Source organism: Macaca nemestrina, chromosome 2, assembly GCF_043159975.1.
Source record: "Macaca nemestrina isolate mMacNem1 chromosome 2, mMacNem.hap1, whole genome shotgun sequence".
Taxonomy (NCBI): domain Eukaryota; kingdom Metazoa; phylum Chordata; class Mammalia; order Primates; family Cercopithecidae; genus Macaca; species Macaca nemestrina.
Genome location: NC_092126.1, coordinates 100,060,494 through 100,088,402, shown reverse-complemented (window position 1 = coordinate 100,088,402; position 27,909 = coordinate 100,060,494). Strand labels below are relative to the sequence as shown.

At 44.4% G+C, this 27,909-nt stretch overlaps 1 protein-coding gene across 3 annotated transcripts in view; it reads left to right on the top strand.

Moving 5' to 3' along the window:
* The window catches only part of LOC105480172 (tetratricopeptide repeat and ankyrin repeat containing 1), a 128,964-nt gene that overhangs the window by 31,577 nt on the left and 69,478 nt on the right, over window positions 1-27,909 (top strand). For all 3 annotated transcript variants that reach the window (XR_011619957.1, XM_071091418.1, XM_071091417.1), the window contains exons 2-8: window positions 7,160-7,291; window positions 12,356-12,482; window positions 16,399-16,549; window positions 19,928-20,046; window positions 23,036-23,119; window positions 23,633-23,771; window positions 26,018-26,149. Coding sequence is in view for 2 of the 3 variants with exons in the window: in XM_071091418.1 (XP_070947519.1) it covers window positions 7,160-7,291; window positions 12,356-12,482; window positions 16,399-16,549; window positions 19,928-20,046; window positions 23,036-23,119; window positions 23,633-23,771; window positions 26,018-26,149 (884 nt within the window). In the remaining variant the exon portion in view is untranslated. The remainder of the gene's footprint in view (window positions 1-7,159; window positions 7,292-12,355; window positions 12,483-16,398; window positions 16,550-19,927; window positions 20,047-23,035; window positions 23,120-23,632; window positions 23,772-26,017; window positions 26,150-27,909) is intronic.

The window sequence follows — 27,909 nt, the reverse complement described above, 5'->3', positions numbered from 1 at the left end:
TATAGTTCAAATAGCTAGAAGGAGGATATTGAACATTCCAAACACAAAGAAATAATAGATGATGGATATACTACATACCCTGATCTGATCACTATACATTATATGTATCGAAACATCACTATGAATATGTACATTATTAATATGTCAATTTAAGAAATAAAATAGGTAAGCCAGGCACGGTGGCTCATGCCTGTAATCCGAGGACTTTGGGAGGCCAAGGCGGGCAGATCACGAGGTCAGGAGATTGAGACCATCCTGGCTAACACAGTGAAACCCTGTCTCTACTAAAAATACAAAAAATTAGCCGGGCGTAGTGGCAGGCGCCTGTACTCCCAGCTACTTGGGAGGCTGAGGCAGGAGAATGGCGTGAACCCGGGAGGCGGAGCTTGCTGTCAGCGGAGATCGGGCCACTGCACTCCAGCCTGGGCGACAGAGACAGACTCCTTCTCAAAAAAACAAAAACAAACAAACAAAAAATAAAATAAAATAGGCCCGGCGTGGTGGCTCACGCCTGTAATCCCAGCACTTTGGGAGGCTGAGGCGGGTGGATCACCTGAAGTCAGGAGTTTGAGACCAGCCTGGCCAACATGGTGAAACCCTGTCTCTACTAAAAATACAAAAATTAGCTGGGTGTGGTGGCAGGCACCTGTAATACCAGCTACTAGGGAGACTGAGGGAAGAGAATGGCTTGAACCCGTGAGGCAGAGGTTGCAGTGAGCCGAGATCATGCCATTGCACTCCAGCCTGGGTGACGAGTGAAAACGCCGTCTCAAAACAAACAAACAAATAAATAAATAAATAATCTAGAAAAATATTGCCAGGAGCTGGCGGTGGGCGATTGGGGGTGTTCTATATCATGACTGTGGTTGTGGTTACATGACTGTAAATTTGTTAAATGAATTAACACTTAAAACGGGTGAATTTTATCATATGTAAATTGTACCTCAATAAAATTTATTAAAAAAGAAGAAGAAGAAGAAACCAGCTGGATGCAGTGGCTCATGTCTGTAATCCCAGCACTTTGGAAGACCGAGGGATCATCTGAGCGATCATCTGAGCTCAGGAGTTCACGTCCAGTGTGGCCAACATGGTGAAAACCCTTTACTAAAAACATAAAAATTAGCTTGGCATGGTGGCGTGCGCTTGTAATCCGAGCTACTCAGGAGGCTGAGGCAGGAGACTTTCTTGAACGTGGGAGACGGAGTTTCCTGTGAGCCAAAATTGCACCATTGCACTGCAACCTGGGAGACAGAGTGAGACACCGTCTCAAAAAAAAGGACCCAAAAGAGACCCCACATATTGGGGAGGCAGATAATTCCTTATGGAGTTTACTTTTTGGTGTCATAATGACTTTTAGGCTACAAATTTTACAAAAACAGTTCGGAGCTGGGCTAGTCAACTGGTTTTAGAAATACCATCTTTGGTGTGCATGTAGTTGGGTGTAATTGAGGCTGTAAATAAAGGAGGAATAACTTAAAGTTGACGGGCAAAAGGGATAAGTTGCACTGATAATGCCCTAGGTTTAGTGCAGGCCACTTGTCTGGGCTTTGGTCGGTGGGGACAGGATGGTGAGACAGCTGAGGGGGGTTGTGGCAAGGTGTTCTGGTCTTGTCCTATTTAAATGCCCTGGGTAGGGAAGACTTGGGCGCAGCACCTCATACTTTTCCAGGGGCTTTATGAAAGATTTTGGGTGAGTTTCTTAAAAAAGTTCCTGTTCTTCTCTTCCCACATTTGTACCCCTTTCCCCAAGAAGAAGAAGAAGAAGAAAAAAAAAAGCAAACACACACATTGAAGTCCCCAGGATGTATTCTGACTTTGGATTTTTATCCTTTACTGTCTGTGGCACCCTTCCTGTGGGGAAGAGGAAAGAGTCACTTTTAAGAGAGAAAGAGAAGAGAGGAGAGAAAGAAAGAGAAAGAGAGAAAGCAAGCAAGTAAGAAAGCAAGCAAGCGAGCAAGCAGTCAAGAAAGGAAGATAAAAAGATAGAAGGAAAAGGACAGCCACGGTGGCTCAAGCCTGTAATCCTAGTACTTTGGGATATTGAGGTGGGCGGATCACTTGAGGTCAGGAGTTCGAGACCAGCCTGGCCAACATGGGGAAAGCCCATTTCTACTAAAAATACAAAGTTAGCCGGGCGTAGTAAAGCACGCCTGTAATCCCAGCTACTCAGGAAGCTGAGGCAGGAGAATGGCTTGAACCCGAGGGGTGGAGTTTGCAGTGAACCGAGATCATGCCACTGCACTCCAGCCTGGGCGACAGAGTGAGACTCCATCTCACACAAAAAAAGAGATACTCTTTCTAGCTTCATCTTGGATCTATTGCTACTGCCAGCATTCCAGAGTTAATCTTGGATCACTGACTGCTTTTGGGCTCTTTTGGCAACCCTAAACAAAAAAAGCAAGCAAGCAAACAAAAAACCCCAAAAAATAAAATTAAAAAAGTAAACACATTTGTTTTCAAGAATTCAAGTAGTACCCAGATAATGGATGAAGGGAAAGCCATCCTCTCTGCCCATTTCAGTAATAACTCCCCCATATGCCATCCGTGTTGCCAGTCTGCTCTTTGCTCTAATCCTGTACGTCACTTACAGAACTTCATGTGTATACGTATACACAATGAGTCATAAAAACCACAACCACTTGGATCTGCTCTGTTTCAGACTTCCTTGTTTCAAAATCTACGCAGTGCATTTGCATGTTTCTTGCATCTTCTTCCTCATGTGTAGCTCAGCAGCCTGTGACAGCTTCCAACAGCTAGAGTTTGAATTCTCATAGAGACATAGTGAAAACTTCTGAAAGCCAGCCAGGCAGCTGTGTAACTGTCCTTAAGTATTTTGTAGCTTTTACACCATTAACGAAACTGAAAGTGCAGGGTGGAGTGCTCAGTGCCAAGCCAAAATATCACATACCCTAGTGATTTTACTGGGTGCTGATCTTTTAACCTCTGTCTTGGCCCTTCAGAGTGTAGTTTAGCTCTTAAAGTGAGGCCACCTAGGTTGGGATTCTCACATTACCAATTTCAGTGTGACTGTGGCAAGTGGGAAGTGACTTAACCTGTCTTTGCTTCACTTCCCCTATGTGCAAAATAGAGACACGGTCACGCTGACCTTATAGCACCTTTTTTTTTTTTTTTTTTGACAGTCTCACTCTGTTGTCCAGGCTGGAGTGCAGTGGCTTGATCTCAGCTCACTACAATCTGGGCTTAAGCAATTCTCGTGTCTCGGCTTCCTGAGTAGCTGGGGCTATAGGCATGTGCCACCATGCCTGGCTAATTTTTGTATTTTTAGTAGAGACAGGGGTTTTACCATGTTGGCCAGGCTGGTCTCGAACTCCTGACCTCAGGTAATCTGCCTGCCTTGGCCTCCCAAAGTGTTGGGATTACAGGTGTGAGCCACTGTGCCTGGCCGAGGCTTCTTATAAGAATGAAAAGATAGGCCGGGCGCGGTGGCTCAAGCCTGTAATCCCAGTACTTTGGGAGGCCGAGGCGGGTGGATCACGAAGTCAGGAGATCGAGACCATCCTGGCTAACATGGTGAAACCCCGTCTCTACTAAAAATACAAAAAACTAGCCGGGCGTGGTGGCGGGTGCCTGTAGTCCCAGCTACTCGGAGGCTGAGGCAGGAGAATGGCGTAAACCCGGGAGGCGGAGCTTGCAGTGAGCCGAGATCGCGCCACTGCACTCCAGCCTGGGTGACACAGTGAGACTCCGTCTCAAAAAAAAAAAAAAAAAAAAAAAAAGAATGAAAAGATATAGTGATGTAAAGCACATGGTAGGTACTTAGGAGATATTAGCTATGAAGAGTATTGTCATTGTGGTAAATTATTACCACTTTTATTTAATAATTTCATCTTGTAAATAAATCGTCAGTTGGTCAGTTTTTTTTTTTTTTTAAAGACCCAACAACTGAGCCATCTGTATTCTGTTATAGAGATATAAAGCGTTCTTACATGTAATGAGAATGTAACTCTCAATGAATCTTATTAGGAAGAAAAAAGCCTTCCGTATGGTTGGCATTCCTCCTTTCACCTTTGATGTGATTGTATCAAGAAAAAGCAGAAACATAGGTGGGTAAATACATTTGTTGTTTGCCCACATAACATTAAGAGCTGACTGTTGGTTTCTAGAGGAGTATGAAAAATAATCTTGAAATGAAGAGTTTTTTTTGTATTTGTAAATACAGTGGAAACATCTTGTGTTTGAATTCTTCAGTTAAACACTTAAAGTCTGTTTGATAACATTTATGGTCTGATTAATAAGGGGGTACATTGTAGAGTGATTGGAAATTCAGAAAAACAAGGAGGAAAATGAAAATTCTGCCAAATCTCAATGGTTTGGCTTTTAACATTGTGGCATAGTTTCAATACATTTTATGTATTTAAAACAATTTGGGATTATATGCCTTTTCCACCCGATAGGCCTATGTTTTTCATTTACTAACTTGCTCTGTCATTAAATGTTCTTTTACAATATGCCTTTTCAGCCCTATAGACCTGTATTTTTCATTTACTAACTTACTCTGTCATTAAATGTTCTTTTACAACACAACTTTTTTTTTTTTCAGATGGAGTTTGCTCTTGTCACCCAGGCTGGAGGACAGTGACATGACCTTGGCTCACTGCAACCTCTGCCTCCTGGGTTCAAGCAATTCTCCTGTCTCAGTCTCCCGAGAAGCTGAGATTACAGGTGCTCACCACTATGCCTGGCTAATTTCTGCAGTTTTAGTAAAGATGGGGTTTCACCATGTTGGCCATGCTGGTCTCGAACTCCTGACCTCAGGTGATCCGTCCGCCTCAGGTGATCGGACCCCCAAAGTGCTGGGATTACAGGCATGAGCCACCGCACTGGGCCTTTTACAAAATGATTTTATTTTATTTTATTTTTTTGGAGATGGAGTCTCACTGTCACCCAGACTGGAATGTAGTGGTGTGGTCTTGGCTCACTGCAACCTCTCCCTCCTGGGTTCAAGCGATTCTCCTGCCTTAGCCTCCCGAGTAACTGGTATTACAGGTGTATGCCTCCATACCTGTCTGATTTTTGTATTTTTAGAAGACATGGGGTTTCACCATGTTGGCCAGGCTGGACTCGAACTCCTGACCTCAGGTGGTCTGCTCGCCTCAGCCTCCCAAAGTGCTGGGATTATAGGCGTGAGCCACCGCGCCCAGCCACAACATGATTTTAAAAATAACTATGTGGTGTTCTAACATATGGATCTTCTATAACTGATTTAACCCCATCATATATTATGGAACATTTAGAGTTATTTCCGCGTTTTCGAGGTGGTGAACGTCCATGAGGCTAAACCCATTTATGATGTATTCTATTTCCCCTGTAAGTACTGTCCTCAACATTTTGTGTCATTTTAAAAATTATTTTCCAATGATATTTTGTTGTTCAATTTTTGATTTACTTATGTACTAGTGAGGGTTATCCTATTTACCCACTTTTCATATATTTAGTATCAATTACTTGGTGTTTCTTTGTGAATTGTTTTTTAGCACTCTTACACATTTTGGTGAGAATGTTGGTCTTGCAGTGGAAAGCTATTTATAAAGGAGGGATATGAACTCTTTGTCAGTTATTACAATAATTTTCTTGTTTCAGTTGTTTGACCATGACCAGCTTAAAGAATATTTATTGGACAAATGGTCGACAATATTTGAAAGAAATCTTTATTCCCTAGTACATCAGTTCTTTACGTTGTTTTTCATGTTCTTCTTAGTCATTTCTGTGTAAATAGTAGCCATACAATTTAGAGATTACTAAATGAAAAGGATAGGTAGAGTTTTGTGTTCTGACTTAAGAGTCATGTGTCTCATTCTGTTAAAGCTCTGCCTAAGAAATGGAGTACAGTTCAAAAACCCCATTCCCAAGAAGTCAAAGTTTAAAATAAATCACCACTTATGTGTGCTTGGGTCTGTTTCCCCCTCTGACCCCTTACCAGGATTTGAAATGATAAACTTAATAATTACTATCTATCCAAGAATTGTGTTGGTCATCCAGACACCTAATAAATTTTATGACCCCATAGGTACATGTCATCTGTGAATACCCAAAACTGTCCACATATTTAAGACCTACCCTACCCTACCAATTTGCCTTTCCCTCTGCCATCTTGAGAGGAAGCAATCCTAAAGGACCTCTCCTCTGACCCCCACTTTTCCCCTGTCTCCGTGGCAGCTGTTTCTTAAGGTCTTCCTGGGCGCTCTCCTCTCCTGCCTTTGTTCAGCACACTTACCAAGGCCCCCCATGTGGTCAGGGCTGCCAGGCAGTTCTCTCCAACCACCCAGGGCACACTGGAGAAAATCAGTAACGTGCGTCTTCTGTGGGTCTGGCAATTCAAACTGTTATACCAGATATTTAAGTACTCCTTATGTTCGAGGCCATGTGGCTAAAAAAATAAACAAAATAGGGGTATGGCCTGAAAGAGGAAAATGCCCTTGGGGGACACAAACAAGTAGGCAGGCAATGGCTGTCTCAGGACAAATATTTCAAGGCTTATTTTATAGTGTTTTAAGAAAGGAGGGGGACAGGAGAGACAGAGGTTATGGTTCTGTGTCCTAGCCTCTTGTATATTGGGGCCTTCATCTCCCCTCCGTGTCCCATCTTCTCAGAGAGTGGAAGTACTATCAGCTGAGTTTTGTTTTTACCAGTACGTGATGTGGTACAGTGGTCAAGAGCAGAAACTAGGAATTAGTCAGATCTGGGGTCAGAAATGGGAAATGCCATTAGCAGATTTTTAGGTAAGTGACTTGAACCTCTGAGCCTCAGTTTCCTCATCTGAACAGTAGGGACAATGCCTTCCTGTGGGCTATGGTGATGGGTAAATGAGATTAATAATAATGCCAGTTACAGGGATAGCACTCACTACCTACCAGGTTTATGTTGTCTCATGCATGGAAGCAGCCTCCTCCAGATCATTAATGCTGAATAAATGGAATTGGTCTGACCACCCTTGAGAATAGAAAAGAACTGACAAAGAAATGGTCTTGTCAGACACTCTGCCTGGTTTCCTGGTGGTGAGAGGCGTTGCCAAGATGTGCCCTTCGAAGGTAGGTGGGGCCATAGTGAACAAACTCCTCCAGATTTCAGCAAGGCAGACAGGAAGGTGAACATGCCCAGCACGGGTCTGGCAGCAAGCCTCTCCCCCGTCTCCCCACAGGATGGACCTGACTGCTTATGCTGAGCTGCTGAAAGAATCCGGCAACCAGGTTCTTAAGAATGGGAACTTCTCTTTGGCTATCAGAAAGTACGATGAAGCCATCCAGATTCTCCTGCAGTTATACCAGTGGGGGTAAGTGTTTGCACTTTCACCTCATCTTTTCTTTTTCAGTACATGGAGACTCTGTTCCTTATGTTTTCTTTTCATTTCTTATCATTCCACCTTGTTTCTGTTTTCTTTCTCCCTCACTTCCTATTTATCTTCTCTGCATTGTCAGCTTAAAAACTGAATGGGGATTGTGTAAGAAGGGAAATAGAAAGTGAAACACAGAGGACTGTTGATAAAACTTCCCCTTCTGGCTGGCTAGGTGTCAGATTTAACGGTATGGCTGAAGTCCTCGAACAAACCTCCTCGTCATTCACTTCATCTTCTTATTTTTTATTTTTTTATTTTTTATTTTATTTTATTTTTTTTTTGAGACGGAGTCTCGCTCTGCCGCCCAGGCTGGAGTGCAGTGGCCGGATCTCAGCTCACTGCAAGCTCCGCCTCCCGGGTTCACGCCATTCTCCTGCCTCAGCCTCCCGAGTAGTTGGGACTACAGGCGCCCGCCACCGCGCCCGGCTAGTTTTTTGTATTTTTTAGTAGAGACGGGGTTTCACCGTGTTAGCCAGGATGGTCTCGATCTCCTGACCTCGTGATCCGCCCGTCTCGGCCTCCCAAAGTGCTGGGATTACAGGCTTGAGCCACCGCGCCCGGCCTCACTTCATCTTCTTTATTATCTATGCCATTTACTCCCTGGCCACAGTGCACACCCCGCTGGGCACTAAGGTCCACTTTCTCTTTCCCTGCCCCTTCAGCTTCCTGTAGATCTGTTCTCCAACATTGTAGTATCACAACATGCTTAAAGCATTGCTGAGGAACCTAAAGAGCTCCTTCTGTTTATGTAGGCTGTAGCTGTCAATACAATATGTGAGAACTTAAAACTGATGAAAAAAATATGTATTTATTTAAAAATATCAGCTGGGCGCGGTGGCTCACACCTGTAATCCCAGCACTTTGGGAGGCTGAGGCGGGCAGATCATGAGGTCAGGAGATCCAGACCATCCTGGCTAACAGGGTGACACCGTGTCTCTATTAAAATACAGAAAATTAACCGGGTGTGGTGGCGGGCTCCTGTAGTCCCATCTGCTCCGGAGGCTGAGGCAGAAGAATGGCGTGAACCCGGGAGGTGGAACTTGCAGTGAGCCGAGATCCCGCCACTGCATTCCAGCCTGGGTGACAGAGCGAGACTCCATCTCAAAAAAAAAAAAAAAAAAATTCAATACATTTGTCAGGTACAGTGGCTCACACCTGTAATCCCAGCACTTTGGAAGGCCGAGGTGGTCAGATCACCTGACTTCAGGAGTTCGAGACCAGCCTGGCCAATATGGTGAAACCCCATCTCTACTAAAAATACAAAATTAGCTGGGCGTAGTGGCGCACACCTGTAATCCCAGCTACTCGGGAGGCTGAGGCAGGAGAGTCACTTGATCATGGGAGGCAGATGTTACAGTGAGCCGAGGTGTGCCATTGCATTCCAGCCTCAGTGACAAGAGTGAAACTCTGTCTCAAAAATAATAATAAAAAAAAATCAGTAAATCTATCACATGTTGTATTTTTAAAGTGTATTTTCCAAAACAAAAACTTGCACATTTCTGTAAATCTCCTTCTTAATGTCTTGTCTCCATAAAAGACAGCTGGCTTCTTACATCTGTATTCAGTCTGTTGCAATATCACATGTCATATAGCTTCTGGAAAACTCCCTGTGTGAGTGTGAGGGAATGAGTATGAACAAGGCACATGGTGTCTTACTTATTGTATTAGTTTCCTGTTGCTGCTATAACAAGTTAACCACCAATTTAGGGCTTAAAGCCTAAATAAATTTGTATTACAAATTTATTCTCTTGCAGTTTTGAAGGTCTGGAGTTCTAAATGAGTCTAATGGGGCTAAAACCAATGTGTTAGCAGGGCTGGTTCTTTGTGGAGGCTCTGAGGGCCTTCCTTGCCTTTCTCAGTTTTGAGTGGCAGTGTGTATTCTTTGGCTTGTGGCCCCTTCCTTTATCTTCAAAGCTTACCATTCCAGTCTCTGCTTCTGTCATCACCTTGCCTTCTTCTCAGCTGTGCTCATGTCTCTCTCTGTCTCTCGTTCACAGGGACCCTTGTGATTTTATCATAATTCAGGACAATCTCTTATTCCTAAAATCCTTAAATTGATCATATCTGCTCATTGTTTGTTAATTACAGAAGTTTGTTTTTTCCATAAAAAGAACAGTATTTGGGGGCTATTATTCAGCTTACCATGACTGTGTAAGTATTTTCACCTTGTGGATCACCTGCAGTGACCTTAAAGGTCCCCAGAAGTTCCCAGATCATCCTTTTGGAACAGCTGCAGTAGAGCAAGCAGAGGTTGGCATCTGTAGGGTGCACACAACCTAAACTTGTGCTAGGAAATGACACCAAATTAAATTACTGAAACACGGCTCCACCTCCCACTCCCATCTCCTTGATGTCTACACTCTAGTTGAGCTTGAGTTGAGTGTAATTGGCTTGTGTCTGCAGTTTCTGCAGTTCTGCCTCGTCTTGGTACATACCAGAATTGCGTCAGAGCTAGGTCTAGAGATCCTCGATCAAGGCAAACATTCAGCTTTCTTAGAAGGAGGTAGAATTGTATAGTGGTTATGGTTGTAGACTGACCCCACACTATGTGTGTTCAAAGCTCAGCTCCACCACTTACTGTGTGACCCCTACTGGGACTTCTGCCTGGACTGTCATATTGCCTTTTATGGGGCCTTTCTGACACTGTTCCCCTTGCCCATTGCCTGCTTCTGGCATTCCTGCCACAGCTAGCTAACGCTGAGACTCAGGTGCACGTGATTTACAGCATACTTGCAGGAGAAAGGGGACTGAGGGAGTCAGGATGGCACAATGGAAGGCTCTAAGCAGGGATGGTGTCTAAACCAAGCAAGATTCACCTGATCCTATGGGCAGCTCTGGATCATGAATCGTACTGCAGAGCTGGTTCCACTTTGAGGCAAGGAGGTTAACCTTTTGATTCTTATATCAGTCAGTCACTGGTTTTAGGCTGTCTGGCTCCCGGCAGTCATCCTAGGGAGTGGGGCTATATTAGTCTGCTTGCGCTGCCATAACAAAATAGCACAGACTGAGTGGCTTAAACAACAGAAATTTATTTCTCAAAGTTCTACATGTTGGGAAGTCCAAGATCAAGCTGTTCCCTGTGAGGGCTGTCTTCCTGGCATGTAGACGTTTGCCTTCTCACTGTGTTACCTGCAAAGAGGGAGAGAGCAAGCTGTCTAGTGTCTCTTCTTATTCCATCATGAGGACTCCACCCTCAGGACCTCATCTAAACATAATTACCTCCCAATGGCCTCCCATGTTCAAATATTGTCACATTGAGGGTTAGGGCTTCAACACAGGGATTTTTTTTTGGCAGTTGGGGGCAGGGGAAGTTCAGTCCATAGTGTGGGTGTAACCTCCTGGGGAGGGGGTAGCTCTCATTAGGCTGAGGATAAATCGCTGGAGAACAGGGTGCGGAGAACTTCTATTTGCAGCCAACAAACACTGCAGCTGGGAATGGCTGCACTGGCCAGAGTGTCTGGGATGGACACCATGGCATCTCTTACACTTGTGGTCACAGCTCCCTTGCTGATCCCTCACTGCCTGACCCACTGCCTCCTGTGTGCTTCTGGGGCCTCATCCCTTCACCTAGAGGGAATGGTGTGCCACCGAAGAAGCCAGACACAAAACATTGAGGGTGGGGACAGTAATGGAGATGATTTTTCCTTTGTTTATTAATATTTTTGTGCTTATCTGCATTGTCTACAGTGATTTTTGTATTATTCTACAGCGATTTGTATTACTTTTACAATTAAGATTTTTTTTTTTCTTTTTTTGAGACGGAGTCTTGCTCTGTTGCCAGGCTGCAGTGCAGTGGTGCAATCTTGGCTCACCGAAGCCTCCGCCTCCTGGGTTCAAGCGATTCTCCTGCCTCAGCCTCCCAAGTAGCTGGGACTACAGGTGCGCCCCACCACACCCAGATAATTTTTTGTATTTTGGTAGAGATGGGGTTTCACCATGTTGGCCAGCATGGTCTCAAACTCCTTGCCTTGGCCTCAGCCTCCCAAAGTGCTGGGATTACAGGCATGAGCCACTGCGCCTGGCCTATTTAATATCTTAATTGTGTAATCCCAGCACCTTGGGAAGCTGAGGCAGGCAGATCACAAGGTCAGGAGTTTGAGACCATCCTGGCCAACATGGCGAAACCTCATCTCTACTAGAAATACAAAAATTAGCTGAGTGTGGTGGTGCATGCCTGTTGTCCCAGCTACTTGGGAGACTGAGGCAGGAGAATCGCTTGAACCCAGGAGGCGGAGGTTGCAGTGAGCCAAGATTGCACCACTGCACACCAGCCTGGGAGACAGAGCGAGACTCTGTCTCAAAGATATTAAATAAAAAAGAAGTCATAAGGCTTGCTTTTTTTATTTGTGTGTCTTATATTCCACTGGTAGCTGGGCTTCTCTTGATATATTGTGGTTTGCTTTGAATTTTTGTTCTTCTCCTGGCCTGGTTGCAGCATTAACTTGCAGCTATGTTACCTGTAGGCCAAGGCCAGAGCCATCCCTGCCCTGCTACGCTTTAAAGGGCCCTCCTTTGGCCACCTTCCAGCTGTGCCCCTCCTCACAGGCAGGAGTCTGTGGGGCCAGGGCTGTACTCACCCAGAGTTCTTGCCTCCCCTTTGGTCTACACTGTGGGTACCAAGACTATAGAATTCCCTGCTTTATAGGCCCTACTCCCAGGGCCTGCACAGGCCTCTTACCTGCAGCGCATTCTTCTGAGGGCTGGCATTGGAGATGAAATGAATAAGCGTGGAGATCAATGAGAGATGAAATCAACATGTTGAGAACGATTGTCTTTAAAACATGGGAGCAGAGTATTTGGGAGTGAGGAAGGACAGATTTATATATTGTAAATGTTCCAGGCTTTTTTGGGGTCTGGGAGACTCATCTGATAAGCATGAATGAGTCATTTCCTACTGAAACCCGCTTCCTGATGGCAGCAGCCAGCATCGAATTGGGGGGACTTAAAGGACTGTTTTCTGTATTTGCAGAACCATGACAGACCACCGGTTTGTTCTTACAGGGTTCCCCCGAGGGACTTGGCTGTGCTGCTGTGCAATAAATCAAATGCATTTTTCAGCCTTGGGAAGTGGAATGAGGCATTTGTTGCTGCCAAGGAATGTCTCCAATGGGATCCAACCTACGTGAAGGTATTGGGTGGGAGGGTGAAGGTGTGGGGAGATGACTTGAGAGTGTTGGGGTAGTGGATGAAGGTATGAAAGGATGAGTGAAGGTGTGGTGGGGCAGTGGCACCCGGGGGTGGCAGCTGCCTTCCTCTTAGCCTGCCTCTTTCCATTCCTTTTAAAAGTGGAAATGCTAGGAGTGCTTCTAGTTCAAATCTCTTCAGACAGATGCCCATGGGGCATGTGATCATTATCTGGAGAAGGGTAAAAACAGGGATCGCCTAGTGTTGAAATGCACTTTGTAGGAATGCACTTGGCCTCATAGTGGATGGAGCACAATGGAAATCACAGAGGAGCTTGTTTTGTTCTGATGTAGTTACACCCAAACTCATAATCTGTTCACCGTTCACGTTCTTTGCTGTTCACAAGTTTCATTTGAGCAAAGCTTTACTTCACATGCAAGCTGGGTGGATGACACAAAACCGATTCTTCAGGAGGCATTTCTTATAGTAGAAACCAGCTCTTTGGAGGGATCTTGGAAATTTGAGAGGTCATTAAGACCATTTACAGTTGTTAACAAAGGTCAATAAACATCATTTGATTGTTTTTTCATCAAAAATGCCCTGAGTGCCACTCTTCCTGGCATCTTTACTGTTCTTGGTGCCTCAAGGCAGACAAAAGGAGCAGAAGACTCATCCTAGCTCTTGAGTAGTTTGCATTCAATCTGGGGAGAAGAAGAGCATTACAATCAGAGTCCTTAAATTCAATAGCCACTCTGGAGCATCTGAAGCAACACACAATGTGTGACTGCTAGAAACAAAATACAATGGGAAGGGAGTGGTGGAGGTTTGACCTATAGAGTACTTTAAGAGAGGGATTTGGATATTTTACATAATAAGTGACACTGACTCTTAAACTTCTTGTTGGAGGACGAATACTTTAGAACAAGCTTGTCCAACCCCTGGCCCAGGACAGCTTTCAATGTGGCCCAACACAAATTCATAAACTGTCTTAAAACATTGAGTTTTTTTGTGTTTTTTTTTTTAAAGCTTGTCAGCTTATCGTTAGTGTTAGTGGATCTTATGTGTAGCCCAAGACAATTCTCCGTCCAGTATGACCCAAGGAAGCCAAAAGATTGGATACCTCCGCTTTAGAATTTATTGACTAGTTTTGAAAATGGGAGTGCATTCCTGGGAAATTTCTTCCCAAAGGTATTTTAGGATATTCCCAATCCTCTCACTGGGACAGTATTAATATTTGGGTTTTGCCCACATCCTGGAAGTGGAGGCTGTGACTGTGGCCCAACGGACTTGATGCTGTTACATCAAGGGGCTTCTTCCTTGATTGGCCAAACCTGCAGCAACCCCTGACAGCACAGCAACCAGGGCCACTTCCCAGCTCTTACCCAGAGCTCCTGGGAGTCTCTCTCCATCCTCTCTCCCCTTCCCCGCCGCCATTGTCCTCTATAGGGGAGACAAAAAATTTTCCCTCTACCTTCTTTTGGTTCTGTGGCTGAGGCCCTGCAAATTAGATTGACAAGAGACAGATTAACAGGAGAAAAGCATACATATTTCATTAGATGTTAACTTTTATGTGTCAAAGGAATCTTTCTAGAAAAGAAGTAAAGCTCCAAAAAATGTGGACAGGCCTGAGATCTTCTATGATATTTTTAATAAAGAATAATAAATTGTGGGGATGTGACAAGACAAAGGAAAAGAGTTTTAGGTCTCTAGGGGCTGCAAACTGTGGGAAGGTGCATATATGTGGGAAAGTAATGGAAGATAAGGGTTATCTTAGCAAGATTTGTTCAGGCCAGTCTTTGTGCTCAATTTCTCTCTTCTTCATGGCCATAAAACTTCCCTGGGAGAAGAGATTTATGGCAGTCCTCATTTCTTCAGAGTTTCTGCTTTTTAGTCAGTTAAGTGAAGCTCAGGGGAGGCTTCTTTTTGCATCTGTTGAATCTCAGATACCTTCAGCTCAAAATAATCCTTATGCCAAAGTGGCATATTTTAGGGTGGCATATTCTGATCCCCTTCATCTTCCTCAAAACAAACAAACAAACAAACAACAACAACAACAAAAAAAAAACAAACAAAAAAAATCTTGAATCTGAGGAAGGCAAAGAAATGGGAGATTCTCTACCAGCTTGCCTGTTTAGAAAAAACAAAACACAACTTTTTTTCCCTCCTCTCTTTGTTATTTGAGGTCTTCAGACTTTCAAAATGAAGGTTAAAACAAGTAATTACATAGTCAGAAATTTGGTGTTATGTGAAATTTTAAAGTACTTCCTTTTTTATGAACCCAGTTGGTAGACACCTGTTTTCTTCTTCTTCCTTTTTTTTTTTTTTTTTGTGACAGGGTCTTGCTTTGTCACCCAGACTGGAGCCTCACCTCATGGGCTCATGTGATCTTTCTCCCTCCGCCTCTGAAATAGCTGGGACTACAAGCTTGCACCACCATGTCCAGCTAATTAAAAAAAAATTTTTTTTTGTAGAGACAGGGTCTCACTATGTTTCCCAGACTGGTCTTGAGCTCCTAGGCTCAAGCAATCCTCCTGCCTTGGCCTCCCAAAGTGCTGGAATTACAGGCCTGAATCACTGCACCCGACCTTCTGTCATCTTAGACAGAAAATTGTTTTGGTAGATCCCTGATGCTGATTCAGGTGATCAATGTGAGGTAGGCAATTGCATTTTATTCCCATTTGAGAGTCATATTATTTGTATATAGGCAAAACTAGACCATTTTCTTCTATTGATCATTGTAATTTTCTTCTTTCTGTAGAAATCAAATATTTATTTGGACTCTTGTGAATATCACTTATAATGTAGAACTCAGAAAATCTCAGTGTTTGTCATTACAATTTGTTTTCTTATGCACCCAGTAGAAATTGTGTTTACTTTGAAAGGGACAGGAAAAACACCTTTGTTTTCATATCAGTCTCATTCTTTTCCTGAACACCAATCAAAGGACTGTTTTCATTCTTCTGTTCTGGCCCAAGCTGTGACTTGAAGTATGAATAAATAAATAAGGCCAGGTGCAGTGGCTCACTTGAACTGCACCCTGGCCTCATAATCTGAGCAGTTTGGGAGGCCGAGGCAGGAAGATTGCTTGAGGCCAGGAGTTCAAGACCAGTTTGGGCAATATAGCAAGACTTTGTCTCTACCAAAAATGGAAAAGTTATCTGGGCATGGTGGTGCACACCTGTAGTCCTAGCTACTTGGGAGGCTAGGATGAGAGGCTAGTTTGAGCCCAGGAGTTAGAGGGTAGCAGTGAGCCAGGATCATGCCACTACACTCCAGCCTAGGTGATAGGGCCAGATCCTGTCTCAATCAGTCAATCAGTCAATAACAAACCAACCAACCAGAGATGTAACTGGAAGCAGACCTGCTTTCTTCTCTCTGTGTCATATGTTAGATGCTATATAAGTCATGGATTTGAAAGTGATTCTTTTCTTGGCAGTTAAATGACAGAGCAATGTGGCACAGAATATAATGTGGAAACCCTGTATCCAGTGTTGGTTAGAAATCCCTGTTTACATAGAAGTAAGACAGGATATGAGTCTGTTGCCCAGGCTGGAGTTCAGTAGCACGACTGTAGCTCACTGCAGCCTCGATCTTCTGGGCTCAAGCAATCCTCTCACCTCAGCCTCCTGAGTAGCTGGGACTACAAGGTACATGCCACTATGCCCAGCTAATTTTTCTTTTCTTTTTAGTAGAGACAAGGTCTCACTACGTTGCCCATGCTGGCCTGCAACTCCTGAGCTCAAGCGATCCTCCTGCCTTGATCTCTCAAAGTGTTAGGATTACAGGCATGAGCCACTGTGCCCAGTCAGACGTGAGAGTTTTAGAGTTGGATTTCCCATGTTGCCAATCTTGTTTTTTCTTTCACCAGCAGGTTAAAGGAGATGTGATACATGACAGTTTTGCTTTTTATCATGTTCCAGGGATACTACCGAGCTGGTTATTCCTTGCTGAGGTTACACCAGTCTTATGAAGCTGCTCGCATGTTTTTTGAGGGTCTGCGACTTGTGCAGAGAAGCCAAGACCAGGCACCAGTTGCTGATTTCCTTGTTGGAATCTTCACCACTATGAGCAGTAAGTTGGAACTGGGGAAACTTTTTGTAAAGTCCTTGCTATTTTATTCGAATAGCTCCTGGGGACTCAGGCTCATGAGGAGATAATTTCTGGGTGTTTCTTTGTGGCTGATTTATGTAGTTTAATGAAACTAGTTCACACATTAGAAAGCATTTTGGACGATTCGGTGGCTTCTGCCTTTGTAAAAACAATAAGGTACTTTTTGCATAAATAACTAAAAGCTTTGGGTGTTTGGTTTCATTTTTTTTTTTTTTTTTTTTTGAGACGGAGTCTCACTTAGTCTCCAGGCTGGAGTACAGTGACGCAATCTCGGCTCACTGCAACCTCCGCCTCCCGGGTTCAAGTGATCCTCCTGCCTCAGCCTCCTGAGTGGCTGGGACTACAGGCACACGCCACCACACCCAGCTAATTTTTTGTATTTTTAGTAGAGATGGGGTTTCGCCATATTGGCCAGGATGGCCTTGATCTCTTGACCTCATGATCTGCCCGCCTTGGCCTCCCAAAGTGCCAGGATTACAGGTGTGAGCCACCCTGCCCGGCTGGTTTCAGACTTCTTAAGTGTTTTGTGTTGCTATTCATAGGGATTTCCGTATTTATACTACTCTCCTGATGTGACTTTTGCTGTTTCCTGTGATTTTTCTTTTCCTTTTTTTTTTTTGAGATGGAGTTTCACTCTTGTTGCCCAGGATGGAGTGCAATGGCGTGATCTTTGCTCACTGCAACCTCTGTTTCCCGGGTTCAAAGGAATCTCCTGCCTCAGTATCCTGAGTAGCTGGGATTACAGGTGCCCACCCCCCTGCCTGGCTAACTTTTTGTATTTTTAGGAGAGATGGGGCTTCACCATGTTGGCCAGGCTGGTCTTAAACTCCTGACCTCAGGTAATCCACCTGCCTTGGCCTCCCAAAGTGCTGAGATTATAGGCATAAGCCACCGTGCCTGGTCTTTCCTGTGGTTTTTCACATGTATTTTTCCACTCTATTGAGAAAATATTTGTTTGCTATGAAAATAACCTGGAAGGGCCGATGGAGGGTCCTGTGAAAGCTGATAATGGGTGTTCCGTGTCAGGGTTGTGAAGCTCACTGCCTGGCACTGCAGAATCAGCAGAGGACTCGTGTGTTCAGCCTAGCAGGGAGGGGAACTTTTTGTGTCACTGCATTAAGCTACTACTTTAATGACCTGGCCTAAGACATAGCTTTGTCAGTGGCCTGGATAAGGCAAAACCAGAAACTGGTAAAGCACAGTGTAATAAACTTCACTCCTTGCCAGTGATGGTGCAGTCTAAAGAACTGCCAATACCTAGGCTGTTGTTTTTAAATATGGTGTTTGATCAAATTTAAGTTGCACTAAGATGTGCTGTTAATTTATGCTGTGCCAGTGAGAGACAACATTGATTGTAAGACACATCCTGATTTCAGAGATGTTAGAATATGAAAAATGGCACGTTAGAATTTCTGAAAAATGGTCTTTGTCTTTTAAATGTGGGGAAACCACAGCTGACAATTGATAGACTGTTATCAATCAAACTGTTCCCATTGCAGTTGTGGGAAAGCAATTTTTGTGGTCTGTGAGTGGAATCCCACAGATTTTGACAAGTTCGGTACAGAGAGGGGACCAGAGGAGTAGCAGGCAGTGGGAAGGAGTTAGAGGCAGGTGCAGCCATGTGCCCTAGACACGGAAGTAGAAGGTCTCTTGATAGGTGCTGATGAGTCACAGGTCTTCAGTCAGTCTTTTGCCAACAGTGGTCAGGGCTGGTTTCATTTTCTTCCTAACCTGATGACTTGGCCTGCACTTCCCCATTGCCTTCTCTGCATCTTTTTTTTTTTTTTTTTTTTTTTTTTTGAGACGGAGTCTTGCTCTGTTGTCCAGGCTGGAGTGCAGTGGTGCAATCTAGGCTCACTGCAACCTCGGACTCCCAGGTTCAAGAGATTCTCCTGCCTAAGCCTTCTGAGTAGTTGGGACTACAGGCGCGTGCCACCATGCCCGGCTAATTTTTGTATTTTTAGTAGATCTGGGGTTTCAGTATGTTGGCCAGGCTGGTCTCGAACTCCTGACCTCAGGTGATCCACCTGCCTCGGCTTCCAAAGTGCTGGGATTACAGGCGTGAGCCACTGCACCCAGTTTCTCTGCATCTTTTTTTTTTTTTTTTTTGAGATGGAGTTTCACTCTTTTCCCCCAGGCTGAAGTGCAATGGCACGATCTTTGCTCACTGCAACCTCCAGCTCCTGGGTTCAAGTGATTCTCCTGCCTCAGCGTCCCTAGTAGCTGGTATTACAGGCTCTGCCACCACGCCCAGCTAATTTTTGTTTTTTCAGTAGAGACGGGCTTTCACCCTGTTGGCCAGGCTGGTCTCAAACTCCTGACCTCAGGTGATCTGCCTGCCTTGGCCTCCCAAAGTGCTGGGATTACAGGTGTGAGCCACCGCACCCAGCCGTCTGCATCTTTTAAATGTCACTATTCTGTCAGAAGCCAGGCCAGAGTTATGGGAATTCCAAACAACTGCTTCTTGATGACTGCCTGGGTGGTTTTCATTCTGCCCCCAACCTGAAAGGTGGCAGTTAACAGGACTTCTTAGGACGATGCATCCAATACTTTATTTACCAAAGCACTCCTTTTTGGAAGGTAAAGAAATTGGCGTGGCCCAGTTTCTAAATTTTGAAAAATACATTTATGGGAAACTTCGTATCCTTTCATATGGTATACGTTTGTTTTGATATTTACTTATTTTTTGAAATTAATAACCTTGGAAGAGGTGCCAAGTTATTCTGACTCTTGACCTGTCCCCTCGGACATTCTCATCCATGAATTTGAGAAATGTGGTTGGAGGATCACAAGGTGCAATAGGTCAATAGGCCACCAGGTCAGAAGAATGTGTATTGATGACAACAGTTGGTAGATGTGGGTTCCAGTCTTGTTTCTTGTCATGAACTAACTGCATGATATGCCATGAAACCTATCTTCATTTGTCATAGTTTCTAATGTTTTGGGTAACAATAATATTTGTCACATTTTTCTTAAAGGAAATGAGTATTGTAACTTAAGCTTCCATTTCCTCCTCTGTAAGTGGAGATAATAGGCACTTCCTTAGTGGTTTGTTTGAGGGATTAAATATAAGCATGTATCACTGGGCTTGGTAACTAGAAAGGCAAAGCGAATGTTAATTATGCTGCCTAACTCTTAGGGGATTGATTTTATGACGAACTGGAAATAATGGCCACTTCAATCAATCATAAAGGGCTTCATACTACTTTGAAAATGCCTTTCTTTTGGGTATCTTTAATTTACCATTTATCTATGTGTGAACTTAATTGGAGGACCTTTTCTGAAATGCTGTAGACTTCACCTACATTAAAATCCCTAAATTATGAAACTTTCTTTCAGGTGACTCCATTGTTTTGCAAAGTTTCTTGCCTTGCTTTGATCATATTTTCACAACTGGATTCCCAACAGAAGTGTGGCAATCTGTAATAGAAAAGTTGGCAAAGAAGGGATTATGGCATGTAAGTAAAAGGAGATGGCTCTCTCATGGGGAGAGTACATTCTTGATTAAATGATTTCTTTCCATTGGCATTGAGGGATTGTAATTTATTATTTGTTGATCTTGATGCCAGGATAAGTTTTTAACTAGGACATCATTAAAGATGAAAAATCTTTGAGATAGATTAATTAACCAGTTTCCATTTATTTTATTTTTTTTTTTTGAGACGGAGTCTCGCTCTGTAGCCCAGGCTGGAGTGCAGTGGCCGGATCTCAGCTCACTGCAAGCTCCGCCTCCCGGGTTCACGCCATTCTCCGGCCTCAGCCTCCTGAGTAGCTGGGACTACAGGCGCCCGCCACCTCGCCCGGCTATTGTTTGTATTTCTTAGTAGAGACGGGGTTTCACCGTGTTAGCCAGGATGGTCTCGATCTCCTGACCTCGTGATCCGCCCATCTCGGCCTCCCAAAGTGCTGGGATTACAGGCTTGAGCCACCGCGCCCGGCCCCATTTATTTTTTAAAATGGGCAAAGCACTTAGACTGTGGTAACCTCACTCCTTGCTCTGTGTCTCAACCGTCATTAAAGAAATGTAAAGTACAGGTGCTAACGGTAATGTGGAATGAGAAAAACAAAGCTGTGTGTTCATTTTCACAATCATTTTTTATACTGCATTAGCTAGTGTGTGCCCAGATGACCTATCTGGGCTGCTCACAAGGGTTCCCATGTGGTTTTGAGGGACTGCTAACATTTGGATAGTGGCTAAGTGAGGTTGTAGGACCTGAACCCAGGGCCAGGAATCCATGGAATGGAGGAGTGGGTGGACTCTGGAGGCCTGGGCTTCAGTGCCACACAGATGTGTCCTTGAATCAGAATCCCCCACTTACTATTTTGGGCTAATTACTTACCCTTTGAGTCTTATTTCCTCATTTGTAAGTTGCATTATATAAACCTATTTCTCAGAGTTTTGGTGAGAATCAGAAATAATGGACAAGAGCACCTATCAGGTAATGTTTGTTGAAGGCTTACAGTGCCAGGCATTGAGCTGAGGGGTTTTATAATACCTGGCATATTCTAAGTGCCCAGTGAATAGTAGTTGTCATTGGTGATAGGCTGTAAGTGCTCATGAGAATGGGCTGGCCAAAGCTAGGAGTTTGGTTAGAACAGGCCTGCTGGGCTTTCTAAAGCTGGGCAGTCCAGAAAAGTCAGCAAAAGCAAGGCCAACCTATTAAGGACTCCTGATCCTAGCAGATTGGGTGACTTTAGAATAGAGAATTCTTAAATTTTGGACAAGGTAATGGATTCTATTGGAAATGTAATGAAATCTATGGGGCTCTCTTGTCATGCACTGATAATTGTGTGTATAGTTTCAGGGGGTTCATGGGAAACCTCCTGGAGTCCAGCCATGGGCTCCCTGAAGCTTACCCTTATATTAAAAAATCTTGGGAGGGCAGGTAGCAGGGATGAGGAAGGCAGACTGAACTCTTGGGGAAGCAGTAGTCAGAAATCCAGCGTCCTGTTAAAAGACATTTGAGATCTTTTCTCTCTTTGGATAAGGTAGCTGGACTACGAGTTCTATAAGGATCCTTCCAGCTTTATTTTTTAAAAAGTTTTGAAATTCTGTGATTCCAAGTGCTAGGGTAGATCTGTGAGTAGGAGGCCTTAGGCCTCATTAGCAGGAAGATAGTTTAATTTACTGCACTCAGGAAAAGAACCTTGTCCTCTCTTCCCAGTGTGGGGTGGACATGAATAGAGCTCCATGGCCTAGGTAGAGAATGAGAGAATGGGAGGCAGGCAACTTCTAATAGATTATTATCCCAGCCAGTCAAGGGAGGGCCCAGGAATCCAGCCCAAGTGGCAGGTCCAACATCCTACCTGCAGTGAGGCTCTGGTAATTCCCAAATACTGCAGACAGAAGCATCTTTTTAAAGGCCAGCAATGTGGACCACTAGAATGCTGAACTTATCACGTGGGGTTGAGTGTGGGCAGCGAGGCTTGTTTAGGGCAAAAAGTTAAGAATGGGCATCACAGAGTTTGCAGTGAGATTGCACCGATGCACTGTAGCCTGGGCAACAAAAGTGAGACTCCATCTCAAAAAAAAAAAAAAGAATGGGTATCAATCTGAAAGAAACTAGAAGCGAGATGTGGCTATGGGCTCAGTTCCTGTGGTCCTAAGTCCACTGGCAAGAGCCATACGTGAGAGAGGTTGGAGCTGAGACTGGGTCTCCAGTCATGGTCATAACAGAGCTGGGAATTCTTAGACCTGTTAGCATACCTGAATGATCTCAGTAGGGGCTTCTCAGGATGTGCTGTGAGACCTATGAAAACTGGCTTAACTTCTCTGGAATTTAGTCTCTTCGGCAACTTTAGATAGGGTCAGTACTTTAACAACTGGGTCTCTGAAAAGAAAAGGTCCCGATTTGTAGCATTTGCTAATTTTGGTCATGTAAATACTCTCACCATGGCCAATTTCCAGCTACTAATGTGACATACAAGACTTGGAGTTAGGAAGAGATGTGCATCGTCAGCTCAGTAGCTGATAGGAGCTGGCTCCAGCATACCATTTGACAGGGTCTAATGGGCTCCAAGTACTTGGGGCTTTTAGAATGCTGATGTGCTGAATAATTGATTGGGGTAGGGTATTTCTAAAGGATTTGAGTCTTCCACTTGTTAAGCCTTAAGAACTTGGCAGGGAATTACTCTTTTTTTTTTTAAATCCCATTGCAACTATACTGTGAAATGCGCATGACATCATCTGCTCCTGTCCTCAGCAGGCTTTGAGGAAGTGTGGAGAGGCCTTAATCCTCAGCAGGAACAGGAAGTTGGTTAGACAGAGACTCTGATTGTCACAGCAAATAGCTGAAAAAATTGGCAAGCACTTTAAAAAAAGACAAAGCTAGAGAGTGGTTTTTTTTTTATTTGCTTGTTTTAAAGCTTAAAATAACTTTTTTGCTTTAATAACCCATGTGGAGAACATTATTATTCCAGCCTTTTCTTCTTGTCTTCTCCCACCAGTCATTTCTACTTCTGTCAGCAAAAAAAGACCGATTACCAAGAAATATTCATGTGCCAGAGTTATCACTGAAAAGTCTCTTTGAGGTAAGGTGTTTTTTTTTTTTTTTTTTTTTTGAAACTGAGTCTCGCCCTTTCACCCAGGCTGGAGTGCAGTGGCACGATCTCAGCTCACTGCAACGTCCACCTCGCGGTTCAAGCAATTCTCCCTGCTTCAGCCTCCCGAGTAGCTGGGATTACAGGTGCCTACCACAATGCCCAGCTAATTTTTGTATTTTTTGGTAGAGATGGGTTTCACCATGTTGGCCAGGCTGGTCTAGAACTGCCAACCTCAGGTGATCCACCCACTTTGGCCTCCCAAAGTGCTGGGATTACAGGTGTGAGCCACTGCGCCTGGCCTTGTAAGGTGATTTCTGGAAACATAACTTCTTTGTGTCTGGTACTTTCTCCTTCAGCTGCCTTACCACAAATTTGTTATTTATAATAATCAGTAACAGCTAATCCAAGTGTTACTGGTTCCATACTTTATGGGTAAAGGAGTTTGAAGCTTCATATTGATTAGTGACTTCTATAATTTCTCTTGTGTGTTTTTTTCCCCAGAAATACGTTTTCATTGGACTTTATGAGAAGATGGAACAAGTGCCCAAGTTAGTCCAGTGGCTCATCTCCATTGGTGCAAGTGTTGAGACTATAGGACCGTATCCCCTTCATGCCCTCATGCGACTCTGTATCCAAGCCAGTAAGTCTTCTCCCTGTTTTCCACCCTCCAAGCTGCCCTTCCAGCCGAGTTCTGGGACTCTGTTGAGCTCAAGTGAAACTAGAATTAAGCCACTTGAATGCAGACCGTTTGAATATTCAAATGATCTGGTTATTCAAATGAATGAAGCAGCAGGGAAGTCGTATCATTTTTATCTTTCCTGGCACCTAGTAGCTGCAGGAGGTCCAAACAGAAAGGATTCTGTGTTTCTAGACAGATCCTGGCAGGAGGGTGGAGCCCTGGTACCCAAGGAAGGGACTTAGGACGGACAGCTGTTGCTGGGCAAAACTCCCAGGAGACCTGCAGAGTTTCCTCCTTCCGGCATAGGCAGCTTTGGTCTTTTTCTCTAGGTTCATCTTCACTCTAGCCCAGAGGGCTGACGGCTGTGTTGTGGGACACACAACACAGTCCCTTGGCTGGGGGGATCCCAAGTGAGACATGAGCTGTTGCTGATACAGTTTGGTTGTGCTTCTTTTAAAAGACTGCTATTTTCATGATGTTCTTTTTTAAGCTTTGCCATCTGGTTATAGGATTTAACTTTAAACCTATTTTTATTTTATCATTAACACACACATACACACACACACACTTTAGATAGAAGTTTGTTTTTCTTTCCAAGCACACGTGGCATCACTGTGGGACATTCACCCTTAGCATTTTAACGCCAGAAGGGGCCAAGAGAACTTGTCCAGTCTACCTCTTGTAGGCTGTATCGTCTCCCCAGGAATGGGGGAGCGGGAGGTGGCCATGGGCTTGAGGCCTGGGACCCCTGTCTTTGCTGTAGCCAGATTTGTCCTGCTGTTATTCATTTCATATAGTGGGGAATTTATAAGATATATATATATATTTTTTGAGACTGAGTCTTACTCTATTGCCCAGGCTGGGGGAGTGCAGTGACGTGATATTGGCTCACTGCACTGCAGCCTTTGCCTCCTGGGTTCAGGTGATTCCCCTGCATCAGCCTACCAAGTATCTGAGATTATAGGTGCCCGCCACCACGCCTGGCTAATTTTTGTATATTTAGTAGAGACGGGGTTTCACCATGTTGGCCAGGCTGGTCTCAATTTTCTGATCTCAAGTGATCCACCCGCCTCAGCCTCCAAAAGTGCTGGGATTACAGGCGTGAGCCCCACCATGCCTGGCCAAGAGATTTTATTCTTACACAGAGATTGGCAGATAAAACATTTAAAAGTAAAGCCTGATTCAAAGCTACTTAATCTAATCCTCCCAGTTTCAAGTGAGGAAACTGGAATGCAGAGAAGTGTGGCTCTGGTTATGAATGTCATGGTTCCCCATTGCGTCTCCTTTTAAGTTAGTTCCTGTGATTGTAGGGGGTATCAGTAAGATTGAGCCTTCAAGTTGGTAAGCTTTAATCCTTCATTTGTTTCTCAGAGAACTCTGACATGGTGACAAATGGGAGTCCAAAGAGTTGGCAGAGGTTTGTGGCTTTCCTAGATATCAGGAACTCCAAGGAAGGAATTGAATATATATGTCCCATGGATAATAATGCAGTAGGGTAATCTCATCAGAGATACTGGCTTGATTATTAAAGTGGAGGCTGTTGCGCCTCACCTAGATCCTCTTTGCCACCAACCCCCTCACCCCCACCTGCTGTCAATGTTAGCTGCTAACAACTCACAGCTGGCCCCTTGGGCAGAGCATTGCTCTTTGTCAACAGAAACCACTTCCCAGAGAGGTTCTCTCTGGACCTTGCCTCTCTCCCTGAGTGCATTCTGTAGCTCTTGATTGACTGACATGGGGATTCAAAAGGCCAGCCCCAGTGCCTCAAGGTGGGTCTAGGCTGTGGTGCATTCCTGCTGCAGAGCTGCTCATGAGGTCAGGCTGGAGTGACCCTACTAGGATTACTACCTTGCTTAGCTGCTTCCCCTACCTGTCCTGCCTCTCTTGCTCTTTCTCGTGCTATCTCTAGCTCAGTCATATGTATAAGAATCCCTATCTCAGGCTTCTAGGGAACCTGACCTACGTTGATTCTGGGTCGCTTTCTATAACTCATCCTCTTACTTGACAAACGCCCGTGTCTTCCCACACCTGTTTGCGGTGAGTGGAAACGTATGTTGGATTCCTCATTTGGTTACCTTAGTGTGGTCCACGTTGACTTGCTTTGCTGATTTTCTTTCTTTCTTTTTAATCTATTGCTGCTGCACAAATGAACTTTGCTGACTTTCTGTATGTGGAAAACATTAGTAAGTCATTCTAATTCCCTTCAGGGGAAAACCATCTTTTCCGGTGGTTGATGGATCACAAGCCCGAGTGGAAAGGCCGCATTAACCAGAAGGACGGGGATGGCTGCACTGTCCTGCACGTCGTCGCTGCCCACTCCCCAGGATACCTCGTCAAGCGTGAGTAGTGGCACCTCACTACTCACAGTAGTGACTTCAAGTGTCAGAGGGTGCACTGTGGCTGGCTGGTGTCAGGCTTTGAGGACCCACAACTGCCTTGTTTTACCCATTCTATCCCTAGCTGGTTCAGAGGGCTAAACTTCCCCTTGAACTAAACTTGATTTTGGTTGGTGGGTGGATAAGCTGTATGCAGAAAGAAGGTGAGGTGAGAGAAGGAAGAATTGCTGGGCTTCAAGTGCTCTTTCATCTTGAAATGGCTTCTGTGGGGTTGAATGGTTTCGAGAAAATGGGCTCCTGGCTGCCTTTGTTCCCTCCTTCATCACATGGTTACTCATTTTATTTTATGCCAAATCTGTGTTAGCTGCCAGAGAGGAATTATGAACCGAACTGCACGTGGTTCTGCCTTCATGGCACTTAGAATCTAACACAGGGATTGCATCTTCCCTTACCTGCTGGGGCCAGACCGGGCACATGAGGGAGTGAGGCTGGCACATGCGAGGAGAAGCTGGTTCTTCTGACACCAGTGCACCATGTTAGCCTGGGAAGCAGGAAGGCTGTGTTCACTCTTACAGAGCTCTCTGATGTCACTCACTTTTCTTGAAACTCTCAGACCCCTCAGTTTTTGCTTTCTGTTTGGGACAGAGAAGAACATACTATTTCCCATAATGATAATGGACTCTCAGACTCTGTGGAAGGGAGGTGACAGGGAGTGGTGAGGAGCTTGTGCTGCTGCAGCCTGGAGCTGATCATAGGAACCAGGCTGGGCTGTCATCTTCTCATGGCAAGAGATGTTGGACATCTGGATTTTTTTTGAGACGGAGTCTCGCTCTGTCGCCCAGGCTGGAACAGTGGCACCATCTTGGCTCACTGCAACCTCCGCCTCCCGGGTTCAAGCGATTCTCCTGCCTTAGCCTCTCCCGAGTAGTTGGGACTACAGGTGCACACCACCATGCCCAGCTAATTTTTGTAACTTTAGTAGTTATGTTGGCCAGGCTGTTCTTGAACTCCTGACCTCAAGTGATCCACCTGCCTTGGCCTCCCAAAGAACTGGGATATAGGCATGAGCCACCATGCCCGGCCAGAAATCTGGATTTTTAAAAACTGTGAATCTTGTGATTTTTCAGCTGTCTGCTCAGATTTAAACATGCCTGTGAACTAGAATCAGCCTGAAGTCCTCCTTTTGGGGACCTCTGGTCTGGTGGTTACTCGTAGGAAACTGTCCTCCCTTCAGCATCTCTCAGGAGGAGCCCAGCGAGGCTTGTTTCTCTAATGTCATTCCCACTGAACTGGGACCTAGGAACCTATATCTAGGGAAACAAAGGAAAAGCATTCTGTGGATTTTTGAGCTTTATTGAAATGTTATTCATATACTATATAATTTACCTGTTTAAAGTGTACAGTTAAATGCTTTTTGATCTATTCAGAGCTGTGCAAGTATCATTACAGTACATTTTAGAACGTTTTTATCCTAAAAAGAAACACTGCATCCGTTAGCAGTCATTCCATTTCCCTCATCCCCAAGCCCTAAGCAACCATCACTTTTTGTCTCTATGGATTTGCCTATTCTGGATATTTCATGTAAGTGGAATCATAGAATATAAGGCCTTTTGTGACTGGCTTCTTTCACCAGCATATTTTCAAGGTTTATCCGTGTTGTAGAATGAATCAATACTTAATTCCCTTTTCTTGCCAAATAATATTCTATTGTATAAATACACCATGTTTTGTTTATTCGTTCTTCAGTTGACGGGTGTTTGAGT